The sequence below is a fragment of the Polypterus senegalus genome, chromosome 12, assembly GCF_016835505.1.
Source record: "Polypterus senegalus isolate Bchr_013 chromosome 12, ASM1683550v1, whole genome shotgun sequence".
Classification (NCBI taxonomy): Eukaryota; Metazoa; Chordata; class Cladistia; order Polypteriformes; family Polypteridae; genus Polypterus; species Polypterus senegalus.
The window spans coordinates 144812352-144837856 of record NC_053165.1 but is presented as its reverse complement, the minus strand read 5'-3'; the positions used below and the strand labels follow the sequence as shown (position 1 = coordinate 144837856).

Here is a 25505-nt window from a genome sequence, read left to right as displayed (position 1 = left end):
TTCTACACTATCATGTAATGTCATAAAATAACATACATCTCTGGTACAGATCTGATAGCATTGTAAAATGTACTCAAGGTCTGTATAAAAATAGTATGCATATTCAGTGCAAATTGGGTCAGGGACACACTCGCCTCTCCGAATGTTGTGTGAGACAAAATGTCTGCTCTTCAAGATATTAATGACATTTACATATTATTTGCTTAAACGCATTTGTGTAACAGAAGTAAAACTCTAGTTAATTCTAGTAAAAGCTAGTTAATTCTAGAAAAAATCCAGTTAAATTCTACTCAAGTTAGATAAGATTTCTTATTGTGTAGCCCACTTAGCTTGTTGACAACCAGAGATGTGGCCTTTGATAATTAAAGATCAAGATCTCCTGACTTAATAGATGCTCTAAAAGAAAAATGAAAAAGGAATCAAAATGCAGCTACATTACAAGCTGTCCCTGAAATTGCTGATTTTTTTTTTACATAGAAAGGGTGAAATCTCAAAACCATCTGGATTTAACACTAGCAGAGAAAAAACTAATATTTACTTGGCTGATGTTCCATTTTGTGACCATTCACCCTTACCAGATTTTGCTGTCCCTGACATTTCCTTCTTGGCCTCACTCTATTTCTGGAAGAAGAAGGTCATGTGTTCCTGGTAGTAGTTGGCCCCCTTGTCCTCTGTTGTCAAGGAAATGCGGTGCCTACTTTGGCCTTAGCATCTCTCTCTCTCCGACACACTTGAGCTGGTGCCCCCGACTGATGCTCTTGGGGACATGCAGCACATATTTGGAGCATATTGCTCTCCGTTTCACAGTGGCATATGCAGGATCTCTACTGCAGTAAATGTAACACTCTCTTTCTCTTTTGGAGACTGGTTGATGGTCTACTGTACTGTCCCAGCTTGGTGGTGACCTTGCCTCTGGTAAATTCTTGCCAGTTAGGCACTTTGTCATAATAGTAATTATATACTTACAAAGCTTGTAAGCACAAACAAAATAAAGAAGAAAGAAACTTGCTATACTTGTGGATGGTACTTACCGACGATGTCTCATCAATAGAAAAATTACTAGAGCAGTAACAGCAAGTACAAGAAGAGCACTGCACACAGCAATTGCTGCAATTTGTTCTGTAGTTAACAATTGTTGACCTGTAGATACTAAACAGAATCATAAATGAATAAAATAAAATCACATATATAAATACACACAACTTATAAATACAGTATTAGACAAAACAAATCTGATAAAATATCTGAAAAAATATCTGTTTTGAACAGCATACAGTGATTACACTGTGAGTTTCAGCATTTTGATATTAAACTTTTCTGTTTTATGCTTTAGATGTCAAAGAATTATTTAAGGGAATGGAACAGGATAAATATAACAGGTCTTTAAATAGGTGAAAATAAACAATCAACAGACAACGTAATGTTGAAATGTTCACTGCAGTGTTTTTAAAGAATATACTGAAAACATTTTGGAAGTAAAGGTTTTCAAAGAAGTGACATCCACCCAGGGACAGTTAATCCCTTGTTCCTAATATGGCTGATATATGCTCTGGGCCCTGCAACTTTAATTTGGTGATGGGTTTGAGGATGGATGGAGAAATTGATTATTAATAGATAAACCATTTAACGACTTTCACAGGAAAACTCAAGGCTCAATATAAGACTATTATTGTATGGTGTACAGCAGTTAACATGTTGTTTCTCTTTACTAAAAATGTTTTTAGACATGGCAGTTTAATAAAATAGTGTTTTATATTTTGTTTGTCTTAACTAATAAAATTAATTTTATTCTTCATGTTAGTTTCTTGCCTCGCAGTAAAGAGACCTGGGTTTGCTTCCCGGGTCCTCCTTGTGTGGAGTTTGCATGTTCTCCCTGTGTCTGCGTGGGTTTCCTCCAGGTGCTCTGGTTTCCTCCCACAGTCCAAAGACATGCAGGTTCTAAATTGTCCCTAGTGTGTGCTTGGTGTGTGTGTGTGTGCCCTGCCTAGGGTTTGTTTCCTGCCTTGTGCCCTGTGTTGGCTGGGTTTGGCTCCAGCAGATCCCCGTGACCTTGTAGTTAGGTTATAGTGGGTTGGATAATGGATGGATAGATGTTAGTTTCTTTCTGAATACAGATTTCTCTTCATTGGGTTTAAATTTCTATTGAATGTGGTCTACAAAATGACTGAGAGAAAGTTTGTTCTGCCAGATCATCTCAATACAGTTTGACACACTGCATCTGAATTCTGCTTTTGGTGGCTTAGGTTGCCTCTACTGTAATTCTATTGTATTAGGCTCTTACCAACTTAAGATATAAAGTGTATTCTGCAAAACAATTTCAAAAATGCATTCTTAATAGGTACTGTATATATGGAAAGATAAATTATTTACATCTCTCCCTCTCTTTTGCATCTTGTTGCAGATAAACTCTTTGATGACTCAATGCAACAATTTGTTTCCTTTTTGGTTCAAAAGAAAGTGGATAGGATCTAATGCTGTTATTTTTATAGACCAATTATTAACTTTCCAAAACAGTCAGTCATTTTCTAACGCACTTAAACCTGAACACCAATACATGGGGGTTGTATTGATATTGGAGCCTATCCCAGCTAACATTGGGCTCAAGGCAGGAACAAACCATGGAAAGGGTATCAGTCCATTGCAGGGTGAACACACACACACACACACATACAGAGTAGCCAATTTATGATCGCTAATTCACCTAGCCTGCATGTCTTTGGACTATGGGAGGAAACCATAGCTCCCTGAGGAAATCCATGCAAACATGGGGAGAACAACTCTGCAAACCCCACACATAGAGGACCAGGACACAAACTCAGGTCTCCTTACTCCAAGGCAGCAGCACTACCATTGCACCATCGTGCTGCCCCTTTCCAAAAGGTGTATACATTAATAAAACAGAAAAATATTTAGCACTCATAGAAAAAAGAGAAGATACAACTCTTTAGATAAGTCTCAACTTTGAAATAGTGTCATCAGTATTTACATTAAATTAAATTTTTAAATTTTAGAAAGAAGTCCTACTTTTTTAAATGAGACATCAAGCTCCAAAACAAACTCTGTAATAAAGCCAGAATTAAATACAATAAAAAGTGTAAACTCTATCATACTTTTCACAATTTGATTCTTAAACCCTGGGCTGTTTTTGTCTGTCAAGGAGTTCACAGCTATTGTATTAAATCTATTTTCCATTAGCATCAAATTTGCTGCCTTTTTATAATTTCAGCTGTACAGCCGTGTATCTTAAAAGTGCCTGCTAAAATATCAGGTGTAAGGAGCATTGGGTCTGCTACAATTAAACATGTGAAGCTTGCAGCTGCTCCCGTGTCCACCCAGTCTGGTCCTGTGATGAATACCTATAGTCTGGCCCATCTTTAACAAGTAATACATTTGGAAGCAGAACTAAAATAATAATGTGTCTAGATGCAAAGATCTACAAAATAAAAAAATAAAAACAATTAATTTACTTACTATTCATTACTAAGGTATATTCTTTGCTGGTCTTATTACTGACAATGTTAGATGCCATACATGTATAAGTGCCACTATATGACTGCAATAAAGGGAGGAAGGACAACGTCTGGTTGTTGTTTAACAATGAAATTGTGCCATTAGTGTCCAGAGAATTACCATCTTTCAGCCAAAGAAACGAGTGTGCATGTTCTGCCTTACAAGTCAGAGAAAAGTTTTTCTTTTCTGTTGGTTTTTCTGGTGGGGGTTGAATTGTAACGTCAGAGACTGGTTCTGTGAAGAGAGGATATATTGCCACTTCAGAAACAGCAGACAAGAATTATAGCTATCTTTCACTACTATAAGTGAAAAAAATGGATTTTTTTATGACGTTTTGCCTATGACATGCATGAGTATGATAAAAAAATATATATTGTGTAATTAATAAGGCAGTAAGATTAATTGTAATATAGAATTTAGAAGTAGAGAAAATTGTCTTTTTATGAACTATTATGAACTATTAAATTTGAAATATTAAAAATATATGTATATTATCAATATAAACAATATTTCTGAACTATAATTAAATAATGTAACATTTTATTAAACAGAAATGGAGTTGCCAAGGCTATGGGATGTACCAAAGTGACACACTTCTGACAAAACTATTGTATTTTTCTTAAGGAACATGAGCGAGTAGTTTAAGGTGCTGCAAGGTGCTGCATGTTCTTAGCAAAATTGTAGCTTCAGAGCAAATATTTGTTGATATTTTTTGACGTATGTTTAGTCATTCAATAATTTAGACAATAAATCAATATTGCAATGTTTATTTTTACATAATGTACTTTACTATACCATTACAAGTTGTTTACTAAACAATCAAGACATTTCAAATTAACTGAATAAAATACTTACAGGACCCAAACATGGGCACATAAGAGCAGCATAATAAGAGCAGCCTGCTAGTATAAGGTGACAAGACTATAAAAACAGAAGAGGTATAATCCACAGAAGGAGTTTCAGAAACAGACATGAGAGAATTGTACAGAGTGAAGCCACAAAGCTAAATAAGTTATGATAAAGCAGAGCTGATTGTAATCTCTCTATTATAAAAGAAAATCTTGAGATAAGTCCCGCAAGACGAGACTATTGCCAAGAATTTTTTTCAAGTCCTGCCCTCCTCTCAACCATTTACAACCACGCCCATGGTCCTCTCACCTCTCATTCGTGCGAATGTTTGCTGTTGTTAGACACACTTCCTGTACTGTCTGCTCTTGTAAATTTTTACGTGTTCCTCAGGTTAATTTTGCTCTCTGGCTACTAGACATTGGCAACTTTAAAATTCAAAATCTCCCAATAAAAGAAGACCTATTATGTCCAAATCTTATTGGAAAATTTTATCCCGAAGGTTTATCATCAAAAGAAATGAGTACATGGGCAATCCTAGCAGCGAGAAATGATGAAGTCAAACTAATTAATGCGAAAATTATCGATCGGTTACAGGGCAAATTTTTTAAATGCATATCAATAGACTATGTGAAGCATTTGGTAGTGATAGTGCAGAAGATGAAAACATCAACTTACAATATCCTGTAGAATTTCTAGAAGCGTTAAAAATGTCCGGTCTGTATCATAATGTGATTGCGTAATTTATGTCTGAGTGATGGGCTATGCAATGGGACAAGATTAGCTGTATTGAAAATTGGTTGAACAATTCTAACATGTAAAATTTTAACAGGCGACAAGAAAGGTATTGTAGTACATATTCCGCAGATAACATTAGACACCAAAGGAGATCTTGATATGCCATTCATATTAAAACGTTTGCAGTTTCCTGTTAGAATAGCTTTTGTTAAGACAATTAACAAATCATAGGGACAAACATTGCAAAAAGTCGGTTTATTTATTAGAGAGAAAGAAACGATTTTTACTCACAGGCAGATAAACGTTGTGTTGTCACAATATAAGTCCAAACACGGAATCAAAATTCCATGTGATATTGAAGAATAATTAATTCCAAATATTGTTTTTACTGAAGTTTTACAGTAAAAGTGTAAGTTTAAAAAGTATTTGCGTGTTAATTTCAAAGCCAAACAGAACAAAAACGTATAACTCAATGAATACCTCTAACACAACATGAAACATAGTTTTCTTTCAAATTATTATGTTTTACTATTTTTTACTATGGTTAATTACTTGCTGTAATGTAAAATAGTTAGCTCTATTATGCATATGTGACAATTCCCATGAAAATAACAATCTTTTTAAATTGTACATCCGCTTCCACAAATGCAAGTGGCAGAGCTGAGAAGTGGCTGGAGAATAGCGCCTGCCGGTGGGGGGTTGAGGTGTAAGAGCCCCCTAGTTTTCAAAAATATTAACACGATTCCAATTGTGAAGGAGATTGTGGATGGTCTGGTGACCTCTCTGGGGTGGTTTGTGGTACTTTATCCAGACAGGAAAGCGGTATTATGGATGGGCAGTGGTGGACTGCTGCCAGGCAATATGTTCTTCCAGTATGTTGTGTGCCAGCATACTCTGCCATCACTCTCATTTGGGCTTCCATAGAGATGCATGGGAAATGGAATTGAGGCAAACAGCTTTGTTGGATACCTCCAGATCTTGGGATGAGGTGTCCTTAGCCTCATTCATCTGACCAGAAGTGCTTTGGATGTATGCTACTGATGTGCCAGAGATACTTTTATGTCAGACATTAAAATAAGCCTCATCTCCTGTGTCAGGTGAGCTTGGAGTCAGGAGAGAAGTGGGGACAAATATTCATTTGGGATAGAGGAGATGAAAGAGATCTCCAGATTCTTAAATTTGGATGCATTGTGATGCATTTCAAAACTAAAAGGTTGGTTGCTTATACCAGAAGCTTGGATTCATCAGGTGTTTTCAGTCAGTGGATCAAGAAGCCCCCAGTATCATCACACTGATGTAGTCGGCAGGATTTTCTGCCAATCTAGTTGGCAGGGACCAGTGTATTGCAGATCATTGTTGTGGCAGGAACACCTAGACATGACTATACTGTGAGAAAGGATAAGGGGGACTGAAAATCAACCAAAATGAGTGGTAAACCTTGGGAAAGCAGGAATTCTGTGGGCATCACCTATCTGCTAGAACGTCCTGACCAATAAAGAGAACAGTTAGCTTTGAAACTCGAGTTTAATAATGACACACATGGATGGGAGAATCACTTTTGCTAAGGTCACAAATGATGGTGCTGACCTAGACATATCAGAACAGTGTTGACAGTTATGTCTTGGGTTGGGGTGTAAGAAGACCTCCAGTATAATTGCGTTATTAAGGATAACCACTGTAAACTTTAAAGTAGTATTTACACTGTAAGGAAATTATTAAATTCAACATAAATTCATTAACTAAACAGGCTTGGACAAGCTTAATTTCTGCTGAGCCTGCTACAAGTTATTACTTCAAACTGTTTCTTGTCTATGACAGAATTTTAAAGGTACAATGTAAATTACCCATTAGTAATGATGCCTTTTGATATATATACATTCTATTCACACAAAAATAAGAACAAAGCTTTTGAATTCCAGGTAAAATATTATCAAATGAAATAAGTATTTCACACACATAGTCTATCCACTGAAGTGGGCTGGCACCCTGCCTTGCACCCTGTTTTGGCTAGGATTGGCTCCAGCAGACACACATGACCTTGTGTTAGGATATAGCATGTTGGATAATGGATGTATGAATGGATAGTCTATCCATTAATAGGAAAGGCTCATGGTTCCCCTCTACATCCAGAATAAAGCCAAACAGAATGTGTTAAATATGAGTTTATTTTCTTAAACTCATGGCAGATTCACTCAAAGGAAGAATGGAAGAATATAAAACAAAACTAGATCTCCCAGTTGTCCTAGTTACTATAAATCTTAACACCCTGTGTATCCAGTTTACAGCTCACTTGCCAACCTCTTTTACCAGAAGGCACTCATTTTCTCATCTTTCTTATCTTTCTATGCCTATGTATCTGTCTCTAAACTTTTGATCACACCTTCCTTGTATATTCAGCATGCATGTTCTTCTGCCTTCTGGGGTCAGGAGAGTCTATTCTTTGGCTTCAAAATTTCTAGGCTACAAATCCTGCTAGTGGACCTTTTAATCTGTGCACCCTTTTTAATGGGTTGGGAGTGTGTAACCTCCCAGTAGGTCCAGTAGGTTACCACCTACTAGGAAAATGAGCCTGGACTTGGCCAGACTCCAAGACCAGGTTGTTTCTAACGAGTTTGCATGCAGTTTGTGTGAGGAACTTGGGTACGACTGCTGATCCTAATGTTTTGTGGGAGACCTTCCGTGACAAAACCCTAAAGATTGCTGAGGGCTGTGTTGGTGTTACCGGTGTTCCCAGAAGGAGGTGTTTCATCTCGCAGAGTGCCCTAGATATCATCGTGAGGAGTCGCAGCACACGGCTCAATGGCAAATCTGGTCTGTACCGGGAACTGAGAAGGATGGCTGCAAAGGCTCTGAGGGCAGATTAAGAGGTGTTTGTTAGAGGAATCTGTGAGCAAGTGACACTTCATCTGTGGTCTAGCAACTTATGTCCTGCTAACAGAGGAATCAAAGCATTATGCACATCTGAATCTGTTCCTCAGAGAGTCGCAGTCAGGGCTGATGGAATGGTCCTTATGGATGACACTGCAGTTGTGACCCGCTGAGCTGGCTACTTTGAGCAGTTGTTCAAAGCTGATCCTCTGGCTAGGACGTTGGCTATCTCTGAGTCAATGGTTCTTGAGGCTGATCCTCCAATTGGCTGTGAGCCACCCAGTCTCGCGGAGATTGCACAGGTGGTGAACCAGCTGAAGGGGGGAAAGTCTGCAGGGATCTGCGGTATCAGGGGTGAACTTCTCCAGGCTGGTGGTAAGGCTGTCCTCCTGGCATTGCAAGCAATCTCTGCTTCCATTTTGGAGACTGGCATCATCCCAACTGACTGGAAAATGGGACTTGTCGTCCCTATCTGGAAAGGCAAGGGTGATCACCTGGATAGCAGCAACTACAGGGGGATAATACTGCTCTCGGTGCCGGGTAATGTCCTTGCTAGGGTCGTCCTCAATAGGATTCATGATCACTTGCTCACCTACCAGCGACCAGAACAGTCTGGTTTTACGCCCAAGAAGTCTACCATCAATCGCATCCTGGCACTGAGGGTCCTCATGGAGTGCAAACACGAATATCGGCAGAGTTTCTTTGCAGCCTTTGTCGATTTTCATAAAGCGTTGGACTCAGTTGATCAAGCTACCCTGTGGGACATCCTGAGGGTTCGCGGGATACCCTCAAGGTTGCTGGATATCATGGCCGGCCTGTACACTGGTACTGTGAGTGCTGTGCAGATTGGAGGCAGACCCTGTGTTTTTCCCAGTTGATTCTGGGGTTCGTCAGGGGTGTGCTCTTGCTCTCACTCTGTTCAATGTTCTATCCAGTGACCTTAGATGAAGACTGGACTCCTTTGGTACTGTGTCTCTTTGGAGAATCCTTGGGTGCCACTGGTTTGACTTTGTGTCGAATGAGCAGTTGCTCAGAGTGTCCTGAGTGAGGCACATTATCTGCATTATGAGGGAGTGTCAGTTACGGCAATACAGCCATGTGGCACGATTTCAGCTTTCAGGTTTCTCATTGTTGAGGGCCCGAGTGGCTGGACCAGGCCAAAGGGATGCTCACATGACACCTGGCTGTGGCAGATAGATGCTCATTTGCGGAGGGTGGGACTGGACCACGTGTCTGGCTGGGGGGTAACCAACCAGGATCCCAAGCTGTTTCATCGTGTGGTGGATGCTGCAACACACTGTACTAGTGCATGCTCCCCAACCTGAATGCAGACCCTGACTTACAAACACTGAGACTCTTTAAAACTGTCTAACTCCCATCACATATAGAAATATTTTTAATTATTATTTTTATGTATCTGCTAGTGATGAATAGTCTTAACAGCTGATGAACTACAAACGCCTTTTATGGGTGATCTGCTAATGCCCGGGATGCACCACACTCAACTTCACTGAGGTTCTCTCAGTGAACATGTCCTTGTTTATTTATTTTCAAATGTAAATTTGGATTTTTAGCTTTTGTTTTTGTACTGTCCCCTTTCAGCAACTTTGTTCTTTATCTTGTTTTCCACCCTTATTTCGACATTGAGTCAATGCAGATTTTAGACATATACATATATTTTTCTTTCCACTTCTTCTTTTATTCTGCAAGCACAGTGCATTGCCATTGCAAGCAGTTTTATAAGGATTGTATGTGTGCTAAATTTTCCCCTGGGGACAAATAAAGTTCTGTCTATCTATCTAGGAATCTCTAAAATATTTAATCACATCAGATGTCAAAGACAGATTCCTGCAACCATGGCATTCCTTGATTTACATAAACAACAAGATTTATATTATGCCTGTTGTATATTACCAAAATAATTGAAATTCCACATTATAATTATAATAAAATATTAGTATAATTTGTGAATTATATACCCCTATGATTTATGTGATTCTCACAAATGTTGTCTGCTCCAGATGTAAAAGAAGGTGGCAGACAGATTGTGATCTGTAGCGAGAGTAGGGAGAAGGTTGATGAGACCCTGAAGAAGTGGAGATATATTCTAGAGAGGAGAGAAATGAACATCAATAGGAACAACACAGAATAGATGTGTGTTAATGAGAGGGAGGTCAGTGGAATGGTGAGGATGCAGGGAGTAGAGTTGGCAAAGGTGGATGAGTTTAAATATTTCAACAGTACAGGCAATGGGGATTGTGGAAAAGAGGTTAAGAAGAGAGTGCAGGCAGGGTGGAGGAGAGTGTCAGGAGTGATTTTTGACAGACGAGTACCAGCAAGAGTGAAAGGGCAAGTCTAATACTATACTTAACTACTATAGCTTGTACAGGAAAAAAAAGATTAAGGTGCTCACAATGCAAATCTGCCTTTAAATATAAGTGTTATAAAGTTTTGACAATAAACTGACCAAAAAACTGCCTGAACCTCCCAGCTACAGGATGTAGAGAATGCCAGCTAAGCATGAATTTTTAAACATTAGTATGCCAGGTATGTTATATGGGTTGGAGACGGTGGCACTGACCAAAAAACAGTAGATAGAGCTGGAGGTGGCAGAATTAAAGATGTTAAGATTTGCATTGGGCGTGATGAGGATGAACAGGATTAGAAATGAGTGCATTAGAGAGTCAGCTCAGGTTGAACGTTCAGGAGACAAAGTCAGAGAGGTGAGATTGCATTAGTTTGGACATGAGCAGAGGAGAGATGCTGGGTATATTGGGAAAAGGATGCTAAGGACAGAGCTGCCAGGAAAGAGGAAAAGAGGAAGGCCTAAGAGAAGATTTATGGATGTGCTGAGAGAGGACATGCAGATAATAGGTATGACAGAGAAGGATGCAGAAGACAGAAAGATATGGAAAAAGATGATCCGCTGTGGTAACCCCTAACGGGAGCATCAAGAAGAAGAAGAAGATTCATTAAAAAAGGAAAGTAAAATCTTAGGATATATCATAAAAATTGTTAAATATAAATTGAGGGACATTATACTTAGTTTATGTAATACAGTAGTGAGACTCCAGCATCTGGAGCACTGTGTGTTGTTCCGGTCACCACTCTACAAAAAAGACACAGCAGAACTTGAAACTGTTCAGAAGAATGCCTCCAGGAGCATCTCAGGACTTAAGTACATGTCCTGCTTTAACAGATGATAGACAGTGCAGAAGCCTTTATTCACATTTTCTGAATCTCAAAGGCATTGATAAAGAAGATACAGGTAAATGTTTTCAACCAAATGGTGAAACAGGTTTTCAAGGACACCAGTGGAAATAAATGTTGCTGATTCAGAAACCCTGACTGCCTTTAAGAAGCATCTTGATGAGATATTGGGACAGCTTAGATATTAGCTAAACACACAAATTTGACAGACAAAATGGTCTCCTCTCGTTTGTCAAGTTTCTTATGTCCTTATATTCTAAACATACAAGATCCATGAGAGGGATGTCGTCTGGGAGTCCTATGGGACGGGACGGGATGCCCACAGCTTGGAATGATCAGGGGAGACAACCTGTGCCGGGCACTGTTTCTACTGGATGGCTAGTTGGCAGCCCCAACGAGTTAAGGCAACAACAACAACAACAACATTTATTTATATAGCACATTTTCATACAAATAATGTAGCTCAAAGTGTTTTACATGATGAAGAAAAGAGAAATAAAAGACAAAGTAAGAATTAGAATAAGACAACACTGATTAACATAGAATAAGAGTAAGGTCCCATGGCCAGGGAGGACAGAAAAAACAAAAAAACTCCAGACGGCTGGAGAGAAAAAATAAAATCTGCAGGGGTTCCAGGCCACGGGTCTGCCCAGTCCCCTCTGCGCATTCTACCTAACATAAATGAAACAGTCCTCTTTGTATTTAGGCAGCTCCCTGGATTCCAACAGGGCATCATGGAAACTGGAGTTATTTGATTCAGCCCTGTTGGGTCCCATAGGCATCAACAGGGGGCGCAGAGAGAACTTGAGAGCCCTGTTTAAAAGGGAGCCAGAGTTGGAAGGTGGAAGACAACATTTGCTGTGAGGAGTGGAGGTGCTGAAGAGAGGAAGACAAAGAGACACAGATGGCAGTATTGCTGTGCTTATAACTGTGACTGTAATTGTGGCGTGGGAAACGTTTACTTTAAGTTAGAGTTTCCATAATAAAAATCCTCTTGTTGAGTGCTAAACTTGTGTCCGAACCTGTGTGTCAGGTGTTTGGGGAGCTGCAGTGATCCCTAGGGACCACAATCCATTTAGATGTTTGCTAGTTTTTCTCCTTGAAAAAGTTATGCATTGCTTCCTTTCTTCAGGTGTTTGGTCTGGTAAAAGCTACCTTACACATGATGAATACCGTATGTCAATAACAAATGTGACTACCAGAAATGAAAGAACTAATATTACTAGCTGCCCACTTATTTTATTAATTGAAATGTTAATTTTCTTAAGCATAGACTAAAAATCGAATGAAGTGCTATATGAACCGAGTCCCATAATGGCAGATATACAGCCTTCGAATAGGAAACACATTTATATTACTTGAGAAAGAATGGCTTAAACAGGACAGATGCTTGAGTTTCACAATGTTAACAGAGGAGTAGAACTATTGGTACATAAAGCTTTTTGTTTTATTGGAAGTGCTCTCTAAAGTGTGGGGGGTGAAGTATAGGGTGTTATCTTATTGTACTTGGGAAACTTCAAAGAACTATGTTGATTCTGGCCAACATGCTCACATCTAATCACAACAACAATGAAATCATACTTAACTTCCTTTCTCCTCAGCTAGTGAAAGTACAAACTCATTCTGACAGGACACTTTTGCTGTGTATTAAACCTTGCACTAGACGGTCCTTCCTTAGCTGTATCAATTAAGACAAGCTCATTTGCTCAAGATAATTCTAACCAAAAATATTGAATTTATGGAAGTTTCATTCTTTCTTAAGGGAATGTTTTGTGCATTACTGCAACTCAGTATGAATTTTCTTAATCATAAAAACTTTGAACTTTCACTTAAATCTGCTAATAATGATAACATAGTAATTTCCAAGGTTCAAGATTATATTCCTATTTGTAAATAATGATCTTGCTAAATATACTGTACATTATCATAGATTAACATTTTTATTGTAATTCTACAGCAAAGATCCCTGCTACAGCTTTCTGTGAAGCTCTGAAAGTATACATAAGAGCCCAAAAATATTGCACTATATACATTAAAGAAAACAATTTCAAAAGGATAACAAAATTAGTGGACGTTATTCTGAACCTTGATGATGAATATGCATAAAGACCTACCACATAATTCTATAAAGTGGTCAGGCTTTGCAAACAGAGTTCAACCACTTGACCAAAATTGTAATGGTAAAAGCAATTAATGTCATTCATAATACAAAAAAGCTGAAAGGGCAAGTAAGATACTGTATTACCGTGTTACCTTAAGATTAAATATCAGCATACAAGAGGAAATACTGTAGAGCTCCCTAGTTTTGTTAGTAATGACATGCACAGTGCATTGTATTCCAGTTGTCATAACATGAAGCTTTATTCAAATAGAAACTTAACTTGTGCGTAAATATACGGTACACAATTTAAACATGTAGTATTTTCAATTAGTACATTTAAATTTACAACCATGAAGTGAAAGCTGTTTTTTTAATATCCCATTCTATTTCTTAGCTATTCTGCTTTTAGTTGAATTACCAATTAACAAAAATCCAGGAGACACTTTTTACTCACCTCTGACATCAATCACTCTGTGGACAGCAGCATACCTGAGTGTAACATCATTGAAAGCCCAACATGTGTAGTTACCCGCCTGATCCACCTGAATGTTCCTTATTTTGAGCTCCTGGCTTCTTTTGTTAAGAGAAGTTCCATTTAAGAACCATTGATACTGAGCAGTAGGATTGGACTGTGCTGAGCATTGTAAAATAAGGGAAGATCCAGCAGCATAGACTGATTTATTAGGACTGACAGACAAAATGGGCAAGTCCGGTCCATCTAAAATACACACACAGTAAGTTTGAACTGAAATTAAACAATTTTTTGTTTTTTTAAGCAAAATTGCCTCTTTTTAAAGTATTGAAACACTTTATGCTAAGTCCCTTTGCTAAACTGTCATTTGATGATAAGATTACTATTTAAAACAAAAGACTTTTACATCAGTTGCATGTAGTTCTATCTAATAACAGAATGTATTTCAGAATGTTTTATTCTGCTCAATTCCAAATTAATATGTTTATGTGAGTGTTTAACACCACAAAGGTGTTTAAGGAAAGTGTGCAAAAAAAAAAAAAAAATGTGCAAAATATTTGAAGGCTGAATGACACTAATTCATGACATTTAATTGATTTTCAGAAAGTAGAATAAGCCATTTTAGAATATAGCTTTCCACAGTCCATTGCTGAATTAAGCAGGAAAGTAAATAGAAAGGTGTCAAATTTAATTAAATGCAGAACAGGCCACTGCTATACACTTACAATATTATATTACTGATATATAAAAAGAAGTGCCCTTTCAAACAGCTTTAAGTAGTGAGATATCATCTACTTGAATGACTTGTTCATATTTTGAAATAATACACATTGTATTAACAATTTATAAAGTAAAATTCACTTCTCATTTCTGTAATACTGCTGATGCGGATGATTAAAATCAAAATAAACATTTTCAGATCTTGACTAAAATATAGATTGCATTAAGATAAATTAACCAAAACTCACATTTTACATTAAGGTTAAAGGGCTTGCTGGTGCCGTTACTGACATGGTTATACACATAACAGTAGAAGGGCCCATCATCTGATCTCAACACGCCTGATATCGTTAGAGTTCTCTTATCAGCACTCAAGTGAATCCTCTGAGTGTCCGACACCTCTGAGCTGCCATTGAACCACCGGTAAGAGACGTCTGAGCCAGAGGCTGTGCAGGTCAAAGTCACTGTGTCATTGAACTCTACAGGATTAGTCACATTGGACTGGATTGTGGGTACAGAAACTGGATCTGTAGAGAAAGGATATAAGACATGGTGGATGAACCAGGACTAAAATATGAAAATAGTAAATATAGATGTTATAGAAAAGGAAAAAATACTAAGGGTACATTTAGCTAATTGGAAACTTGAAATCTCTTACAAGTAATAGAGATTTGAAAACATCTGGTGTGGAATGTGAAGGCTTGTTTGGAATGAAATCAAGAGTTCAATGAATTCTTACTAGGCATTTCACAATATTTTCCCTTCCTTTTGAATGATTTAGAGAAACAGATGTGATAAAGGCCTAATGAAATATTAGTAAATTTAATTCTGTACTTATCAGTTCTTGCAGTGGTTAAAGCTTAAATGGTTCTAAAATTAGTGGGCAATAAGTCACAATAAGTTGAATAAACTGCACTGACTTCAAGTTTTGCACTGGCTCACAAATGACACTAAACTGTATGTAAAGATTCCTTATATGACAGTCATATACAGTATATATATATATATATATATATATATATATATATATATATATATATATATATATATATATATATGGTTCCAGATATACAATTTAAATAGATAGATAGATAGATAGATAGATAGATAGATAGATAGATAGAGTGGTGTGAAAAACTATTTGCCCCCTTCCTGATTTCTTATTCTTTTGCATGTTTGTCACACAAAATGTTTCTGATCATCAAACACATTTAACCATTAGTCAAATATAACACAAGTAAACACAAAATGCAGTTTTTAAATGATGGTTTTATTATTTAGGGAGAAAAAATCAAACCTACATGGCCCTGTGTGAAAAGTAATTGCCCCCTGAACCTAATAACTGGTTGGGCCACCCTTAGCAGCAATAACTGCAATCAAGCGTTTGCGATAACTTGCAATGAGTCTTTTACAGCGCTCTGGAGGAATTTTGGCCCACTCATCTTTGCAGAATTGTTGTAATTCAGCTTTATTTGAGGGTTTTCTATCAGGAACCGCCTTTTTAAGGTCAAGCCATAGCATCTCAATTGGATTCAGGTCAGGACTTTGACTAGGCCACTCCAAAATCTTCATTTTGTTTTTCTTCAGCCATTCAGAGGTGGATTTGCTGGTGTGTTTTGGGTCATTGTCCTGTTGCAGCACTCACGCTTCAGCTTGAGTTAACGAACAGATGGCCGGACATTCTCCTTCAGGATTTTTTGGTAGACAGTACAATTCATGGTTCCATCTATCACAGCAAGCCTTCCAGGTCCTGAAGCAGCAAAACAAACCCAGACCATCACACTACCACCACCATATTTTACTGTTGGTATGATGTTCTTTTTCTGAAATCCTGTGTTCCATTTACCCCAGATGTAACGGGACATTTGCCTTCCATAAAGTTCAACTTTTGTCTCATCAGTCCACAAGGTATTTTCAAAAAAGTCTTGGCAATCATTGAGATGTTTCTTAGCAAAATTGAGACGAGCCCTAATGTTCTTTTTGCTTAACAGTGGTTTGCGTCTTGGAAATCTGCCATGCAGGCCGTTTTTGCCCAGTCTGTCATGGTGGAGTCGTGAACACTGACCTTAATTGAGGCAAGTGAGGCCTGCAGTTCTTTAGACGTTGTCCTGGGGTCTTTTGTGACCTCTCGGATGAGTCGTCTCTGCGCTCTTGGGGTAATTTTGGTCGGCCGGCCACTCCTGGGAAAGTTCACCACTGTTCCATGTTTTTGCAATTTGTGGATAATGGCTCTCACTGTGGTTCGCTGGAGCCCCAAAGCTTTAGAAATGGCTTTATAACCTTTACCAGACTGATAGATCTCAATTACTTCTGTTCTCATTTGTTCCTGAATTTCTTTGGATCTTGGAATGATGTCTAGCTTTTGAGGTGCTTTTGGTCTACTTCTCTGTGTCATGCAGCTCCTATTTAAATGATTTCTTGATTGAAACAGGTGTGGCAGTAATCAGGCCTGGGGGTGGCTACGGAAATTGAACTCAGGTGTGATACACCACAGTTAGGTTATTTTTGAACAAGGGGGCAATTACGTTTTCACACAGGGCCATGTAGGTTTGGATTTTTTCTCCTAAATAATAAAACCATCATTTAAAACTGCATTTTGTGTTTACTTGTGTTATATTTGACTAATTGTTAAATGTGTTTGATGATCAGAAACATTTTGTGTGACAAACATGCAAAAGAATAAGAAATCAGGAAGGGGGCAAATAGTTTTTCACACCACTACAGATAGATAGATAGGTAGATAGATAGATAGATAGATAGATAGATAGATAGATAGATAGATAGATAGATAGATAGATAGATAGATAGATAGATAGATAGATACTTTATTAATCCCAAGGGGAAATTCACATAATCCAGCAGCATTATACTGATACAGAAAACAATATTAAATTAAATAGTAATAAAAATACATGTAAAAGCAGACAATAACTTTAAATAATGTTAGCATTTACTCCCCCGGATGGAGTTGAAGAGTGCATAGTGTGGGGAGGAGCGATCTCCTCAGTCTGTCAGTGGAGCAGGACAGTGACAAAAGTCTGTCACTGAAGCTACTCCTCTGCCTGGAAATGACACTGTTCAGTGGATGCAGTGGATTATTCATGATTGACAGGAGTTTGCTTAATGCCCGTTGCTCTGCCACAGATGTTAAACTGTCCAACTTTAATCCTACAATAGAGCCTGCCTTCTTAACAAGTTTGTCCAGGCTTGAGTCGTCTTTCATCTTTATGCTGCCTCCCCAGCACACCATCACGTAGAAGAGGGCACTTGCCACAACCGTCTGGTATAACATCTGCAGCATCTTATTGCAGATGTTGAAGGACGCCAACCTTCTAAGAAAGCATAGTCGGCTCTGACCTTTCTTACATAGAACATCAGTATTGGCAGTCCAGTCCAATTTGTCATCCAGCTGCACTCCCAGGTATTTATAGGTCTGCACCCTCTGCACACAGTCACCTCTGATGATCACGGGGTCCATGAGAGGCCTGGGCCTCCTAAAATCCACCACCAGCTCCTTGGTCTTGCTGGTGTTAAGGTGTAAGTGGTTTGAGTCGCACTATTTAACAAAGTCTTTGATTAGCTTCCTGTACTCCTCCTCCTGCCCACTTCTGATGCAGCCCACAATAGCAGTGTTATCAGCGAATTTTGCACGTGGCAGGACTCCGAGTCGTATTGGAAGTCTGATGTATATAGACTGAACAGGACTGGAGAAAGTACAGTCCCCTGCGGTGCTCCTGTGTTGCTGACCACAATGTCAGACCTGCAGTTCCCAAGAGCACATATTGAGGTCTGTCTGTAAGATAGTCCACGATCCATGCCATCAGGTGTCTACTCCCATCTCAGTCATCTTGTCTCTAAGGAGCAGAGGTTGGATGGTGTTGAAGGCACTAGAGAAGTCTAAAAACATAATTCTTACAGCACCACTGCCTCTGTCCAAGTGGGAGAGGGATCGGTGTAGCATATAGATGATGGCATCCTCCACTCCCACCTTCTCCTGGTATGTGAACTGCAGAGTGTCGAGGGCATGGCGGACCTGTGACCTCAGGTGGTGAAGCAGCAGCCGCTCCATGGGAGATTGTTGTTTTCATGGGAATTACTACATATGCATTATTTTCACTTTTACTTTAAAACTTTTGTAAAAACAATACTTGTCCTTTATTTCCAGCCCCGGGCATAGTTAAATCTCTTTCTCGCAGGACTTATAACACTGTTCGCTTTGTGAAAAGGGGGTGGCTGAATGCATGCTAAGGAGAAGTGGTTGGATCATCTGCTGGCTTGTTGCTGCTGGCTCGCTGTCTTCTGCTTGTCGCTACGCATCGATCATTTAAAGCCTGTACGGCAGCTGTCCTTTTGCCGCCAGCGTCTCTGCCGCTCGTGTTGTGAAGGGGGAGGGCTGAACGCATGCTAAGGAGAATCGGTTGGATCATCTGATATTCATCCATCCAATATCCAACCCGCTATATCCTAACTACTGGGTCATGGGGGTCTGCTGGAGCCAAACCCAGCCAACACAAGGCGCAAGGCAGGAAACAAACCCTGGCGGATTTTTTTTCTCCCTAAATAATAAAAACCATCATTTAAAAACTGCATTTTGTGTTTACTTGTGTTATATTTGACTAATTGTTAAATGTGTTTGATGATCAGAAACATTTTGTGTGACAAACATGCAAAAGAATAAGAAATCAGGAAGGGGGCAAATAGTTTTTCACACCACTACAGATAGATAGATAGGTAGATAGATAGATAGATAGATAGATAGATAGATAGATAGATAGATAGATAGATAGATAGATAGATAGATAGATAGATAGATAGATACTTTATTAATCCCAAGGGGAAATTCACATAATCCAGCAGCATTATACTGATACAGAAAACAATATTAAATTAAATAGTAATAAAAATACATGTAAAAGCAGACAATAACTTTAAATAATGTTAGCATTTACTCCCCCGGATGGAGTTGAAGAGTCGCATAGTGTGGGGGAGGAACGATCTCCTCAGTCTGTCAGTGGAGCAGGACAGTGACAAAAGTCTGTCACTGAAGCTACTCCTCTGCCTGGAAATGACACTGTTCAGTGGATGCAGTGGATTATTCATGATTGACAGGAGTTTGCTTAATGCCCGTTGCTCTGCCACAGATGTTAAACTGTCCAACTTTAATCCTACAATAGAGCCTGCCTTCTTAACAAGTTTGTCCAGGCGTGAGTCGTCTTTCATCTTTATGCTGCCTCCCCAGCACACCATCACGTAGAAGAGGGCACTTGCCACAACCGTCTGGTATAACATCTGCAGCATCTTATTGCAGATGTTGAAGGACGCCAACCTTCTAAGAAAGCATAGTCGGCTCTGACCTTTCTTACATAGAACATCAGTATTGGCAGTCCAGTCCAATTTGTCATCCAGCTGCACTCCCAGGTATTTATAGGTCTGCACCCTCTGCACACAGTCACCTCTGATGATCACGGGGTCCATGAGAGGCCTGGGCCTCCTAAAATCCACCACCAGCTCCTTGGTCTTGCTGGTGTTAAGGTGTAAGTGGTTTGAGTCGCACTATTTAACAAAGTCTTTGATTAGCTTCCTGTACTCCTCCTCCTGCCCACTTCTGATGCAGCCCACAATAGCAGTGTTATCAGCGAATTTTGCACGTGGCAGGACTCCGAGTCGTATTGGAAGTCTGATGTATATAGACTGAACAGGACTGGAGAAAGTACAGTCCCCTGCGGTGCTCCTGTGTTGCTGACCACAATGTCAGACCTGCAGTTCCCAAGACGCACATATTGAGGTCTGTCTGTAAGATAGTCCACGATCCATGCCATCAGGTGTCTACTCCCATCTCAGTCATCTTGTCTCTAAGGAGCAGAGGTTGGATGGTGTTGAAGGCACTAGAGAAGTCTAAAAACATAATTCTTACAGCACCACTGCCTCTGTCCAAGTGGGAGAGGGATCGGTGTAGCATATAGATGATGGCATCCTCCACTCCCACCTTCTCCTGGTATGTGAACTGCAGAGTGTCGAGGGCATGGCGGACCTGTGACCTCAGGTGGTGAAGCAGCAGCCGCTCCATGGGAGATTGTTGTTTTCATGGGAATTACTACATATGCATTATTTTCACTTTTACTTTAAAACTTTTGTAAAAACAATACTTGTCCTTTATTTCCAGCCCCGGGCATAGTTAAATCTCTTTCTCGCAGGACTTATAACACTGTTCGCTTTGTGAAAAGGGGGTGGCTGAATGCATGCTAAGGAGAAGTGGTTGGATCATCTGCTGGCTTGTTGCTGCTGGCTCGCTGTCTTCTGCTTGTCGCGCTACGCATCGATCATTTAAAAGCCTGTACGGCAGCTGTCCTTTTGCCACTTCGCGTCTCTGCCGCTCGTGTTGTGAAGGGGGAGGGCTGAACGCATGCTAAGGAGAATCGGTTGGATCATCTGATATTCATCCATCCAATATCCAACCCGCTATATCCTAACTACTGGGTCATGGGGGTCTGCTGGAGCCAAACCCAGCCAACACAAGGCGCAAGGCAGGAAACAAACCCTGGGCCAGCCCACCGCAGTTATTTACCTTTTTGTTTATCTTTATTATTGTAAGTCTATCTTTTACTTCTTGTAAGGCACTTTGAGCTACATGCTTTGTGTGAAAATGTGCTCTATAAATAAATGATAATGTTGTTGTTGCTATTCTTATCATGCAATTCATTGCATTATTATGAACAAATTCAAGTACACAGACTGAAAGAATTGGTTTTAGTAATAGATGGATAAATCACTGTAACTGTGAATATAACAAAAAAAATCTGAAATACTCTTCTGGCCAGCAGGTCCAGTATTTGTGTTTTGACAGCAGTATAACATCATATTGTGACTCCTGGTTAGCTTTTGTTCATGTATGCTCATTGATTGGGATAACTCTCTGCCCCTCATTGTGCTGTTTTAAATACTTTAAATCATTTATTATCAATTATAAATCAAGTTTGGTGAACTGTTGACCCCCTAAAAGTCTTGTAAATAAATCTTGCACTTTAGGAAAAGGGTACTGCTCTATCTCCAAACCTGAGTTGATCGTTACCTTATAATCTCCACAGACTCTCACAGTATTATCTTTCTTTGGAATGCAAACAATTGGGGCCGCCCACTCACTGTAACTAATGGGGCTAATTACACCTTCATCCTGTAATTTAGACAGCTCCCTTTCTACTGCTTCACGTAGCGCGTATGGCACTGTGTGTGGCTTACAAAATTTTGGTACGACACCATCCTTGACAAAAAGCTTGGCTTTGATTTCCTTAAGTATTCCTAATTTAGGGTGAAAAAGTGTGGAGTACCTGTCACACAATTCTGCCACAGTTTCACTGGTGACCTTGTTTACATGAGACCAGTCTAACCGTAAGCAGCTAATCTAGTCTCTACCCATCAATGCTGGCCTGTTTCCTTTAACCACCAGTAAGTCTACATTTTTATACATTCTTTATATTTAACAAAAACAGTGATTTTTCCTTTTAGAGAAAGCGATTCGTTGCTATAAGTCTTCAAATTACAAATAGCAGGGCTTAAGTTTATCTTTTAAATTTACAATTGTACAGTTTCTCAGAAATGACTGATACAGCTGCACCTGTATCGATCTCCATTTTCACTTTGACACCATTTATACTCACATATACATAGTAAGGCTTATTACTGTCTCTGGTAGTCTCTAAATAAAATACAGTGGGATGCAAAAGTTTGGGCAACCTTGTTAATAGTCATTATTTTCCTGTATAAATCGTTGGTTATTACGATAAAAAATGTCAGTTAAATATATCATATAGGAGACACACACAGTGATATTTGAGAAGTGAAATGAAGTTTATTGGATTTACAGAAAGTGTGCAATAATTGTTCAAACAAAATCAGGCAGGTGCATAAATTTGGGCACCGTTGTCATTTTATTGATTCCAAAACTTTTAGAACTAATTATTGGAACTCAAATTGGCTTGGTAAGCTCAGTGACCCCTGACCTACATACACAGGTGAATCCTATAATGAGAAAGAGTATTTAAGGGGTCAATTGTAAGTTTCCCTCCTCCTTTAATTTTCTCTGAAGAGTAGCAACATGGGGGTCACAAAACAACTCTCAAATGACCTGAAGACAAAGATTGTTCACCATCATGGTTTAGGGGAAGGATACAGAAAGCTGTCCCAGAGATTTAAGCTGTCTGTTTCCACAGTTAGGAACATATTGAGGAAATGGAAGACCACAGGCTCAGTTCAAGTTAAGGCTCGAAGTGGCAGACCAAGAAAGATTTGGATAGACAGAAGCGGCGAATGGTGAGAACAGTCAGAGTCAACCCACAGACCAGCACCAAAGACCTACAACATCATCTTGCAGCAGATGGAGTCACTGTGCATCGTTCAACCATTCTGCGCACTTTACACAAGGAGATGCTGTATGCGAGAGTGATGCAGAGGAAGCCTTTTCTCCGCCCACAGCACAAACAGAGCCGCTTGAGGTATGCTCAAGCACATTTGGACAAACCAGCTTCATTTTGGAATAAGGTGCTGTGGACTGATGAAACTAAAATTGAGTTATTTGGGCATAACAAGGGGCGTTATGCATGGAGGAAAAAGAACACAGCATTCCAAGAAAAACACCTGCTACCTACAGTAAAATATGGTGGTGGTTCCATCATGCTGTGGGGCTGTGTGGCCAGTGCAGGGACTGGGAATCTTGTCAAAGTTGAGGGACGCATGGATTCCACTCAGTATCAGCAGATTCTGGAGACCAATGTCCAGGAATCAGTGACAAAGCTGAAGCTGCGCCGGGGCTGGATCTTTCAACAAGACAACAACCCGAAACACTGCTCAAAATCCACTAAGGCATTCATGCAGAGGAACAAGTACAACGTTCTGGAATGGCCATCTCAGTCCCCAGACCTGAATATAATTGAAAATCTGTGGTGTGAGTTAAAGAGAGCTGTCCATGCTCGGAAGCCATCAAACCTGAATGAACTAGAGATGTTTTGTAAAGAGGAATGGTCCAAAATACCTTCAACCACAATCCAGACTCTCATTGGAACCTACAGGAAGCGTTTAGAGGCTGTAATTTCTGCAAAAGGCGGATCTACTAAATATTGATTTCATTTCTTTTTTGTGGTGCCCAAATTTATGCACCTGCTTGATTTTGTTTGAACAATTATTGCACACTTTCTGTAAATCCAATAAACTTCATTTCACTTCTCAAATATCACTGTGTGTGTCTCCTATATGATATATTTAACTGACATTTTTTATCGTGACAACCAACGATTTATACAGGAAAATAATGACTATTAACAAGGTTGCCCAAACTTTTGCATCCCACTGTAATTCAGTTCCTTGTATGTCACCTACAAAAACTGGGCTGTAGTCTGTTGTCAAATCAGCTTCTTGTCCTTGTATCTCAAACTGGTTGATAGCAAGTCTTTCATCACCCTTGTGCTGAGATGCCCCACCAATGCATGGCCCTGCATGTATCCTTCGGGAAAGTTCTGACGTTCTCTGAAGTGCTGCAGAGGTGGTGTCTGTTTCAGCAATATCCAGGTGCCTTGTCCACTTTGCAGGTTTATTATTTTGGCCTTCCTGGCGTGCACGGCAAGCTCGAGTTATATGCCCTCTCTTCTTACACTCGCAGCACGCCCTTTCTTTATATCTGCAGTTATCAGGTAGGTGACCCTTGCCATTGCATCGATAACACACTTTCTCTATGACCTCTGGTTTCCTTCCAAAACGTTTAGTTTTCATGGCCAACTTTTCTTTTAAGATGTTAGTTTTAAGCGCCCTCTGAGCAAATTGTTGCGCACTGTTCTTTATTACTTCGTACGCTAATCCCATTTCAATTGCCAGGGCTAAAGTCAAATCTTTGTTGTGAGTTGCATTCAACAACCTGTCCCTCAGCTCTGCGCTTTTAACACCACATACGAATCTATCATGCAATGCTTCACCCAAAAAAGTCCTGAATTTGCAGGTTGCTACTAACTTTCTCAGAATAGTGACATACTCGCTCACTGATTCTCCATCCAGTTGATTTCTAGTATGGAACTTGCATCTCTCCGCGATAAAATTTGTTCTTGGCACAAAGTGTTTTTTCAAAAGCTCTACGAGCTCCAGAAACATCTTTTGGAATGGTTTCAATAAGTTCATTAGCAAACTATGTGTTTTCTTTCCTACTATTGTTAAAAAAACTGCTTTCATTTTTTCATCCGTGCGTTGGAGACCATTAGCTTCAAAATATTGCCCTAGCCTTTTTAAATAGGCTTCGAAACTTTCCTCACTTTCTTCGAAGTGAAAATCTTCCGGCTAACCAAAAGCCATATTGCTCTCACTCCTATCCGCTTAACTCGTTGAAAAGAAAATGACGCCTCTATTCAATTGCTCCATCTGCTGTACCGACGAAGTCACGTAAAACCAATCCTATTTATTTTGCCAAAACAAACCCATCCCATCCTCGTCATCACTGTTCTGTCTTTACTTTCTCATCGAGGAGGTGGTGGTTGTCAAAGGTTTTTATGCCAAAAACATGTGCAGCAGACCTTAAAAATAAACTTTTATTTCTCTCAGACCTTAGAGATGCTTACTCTTCCATGTTCTTATTTCTTTACCACGATAAGCATCCAGGATGCATTGTACATAAAAAAACAAAGTTCCCATCCCACTTTTCAGACCAATCACAAAATGAACATTTGCATTCTGGGGTTCTGTGCTCAGACACCACAGCTAGTGCTTATGCCCCGTAAGCTGGGTGTGTGACGGATGAGAAAGAATATTTCCAGAGTGAGTTGATGAAATGTGGAGAGTGTACCCATGGGGGAGTGGATTTCAATAGGTTTGTTAATGAAGGGGACAGGGGAGATGAGGAGGTGATGGGTAGGTATGGTGTCAAGGAGAGAAATGCACAAGGTCAGATTGCAGTGGACTTTGCAAAAAGGGTGGAGAAGAGGGAGTAACACAGGGTGACGTACATGTGTGGAGGAAGATGCACACAGGTGGAATATATCCAAGGCTGAGTTCAGGGAGGAGGTAAGA

At 39.5% G+C, this 25505-nt stretch overlaps 1 protein-coding gene across 3 annotated transcripts in view; it reads right to left on the bottom strand.

Moving 5' to 3' along the window:
* The window catches only part of LOC120541790 (carcinoembryonic antigen-related cell adhesion molecule 6-like), a 44548-nt gene that overhangs the window by 5360 nt on the left and 13683 nt on the right, over positions 1 to 25505 (bottom strand). Inside the window, exons 3-6 of one of the 3 annotated variants that reach the window (XM_039773721.1) lie at positions 14714 to 14992; positions 13728 to 13991; positions 3472 to 3744; positions 1032 to 1149 (exon numbers count right to left, since the gene is read on the bottom strand). In XM_039773721.1, coding sequence (XP_039629655.1) covers positions 1032 to 1149; positions 3472 to 3744; positions 13728 to 13991; positions 14714 to 14992 — 934 coding nt within the window. The remainder of the gene's footprint in view (positions 1 to 1031; positions 1150 to 3471; positions 3745 to 13727; positions 13992 to 14713; positions 14993 to 25505) is intronic. The other 2 variants (XM_039773722.1, XM_039773723.1) reach the window with 2 other exon arrangements.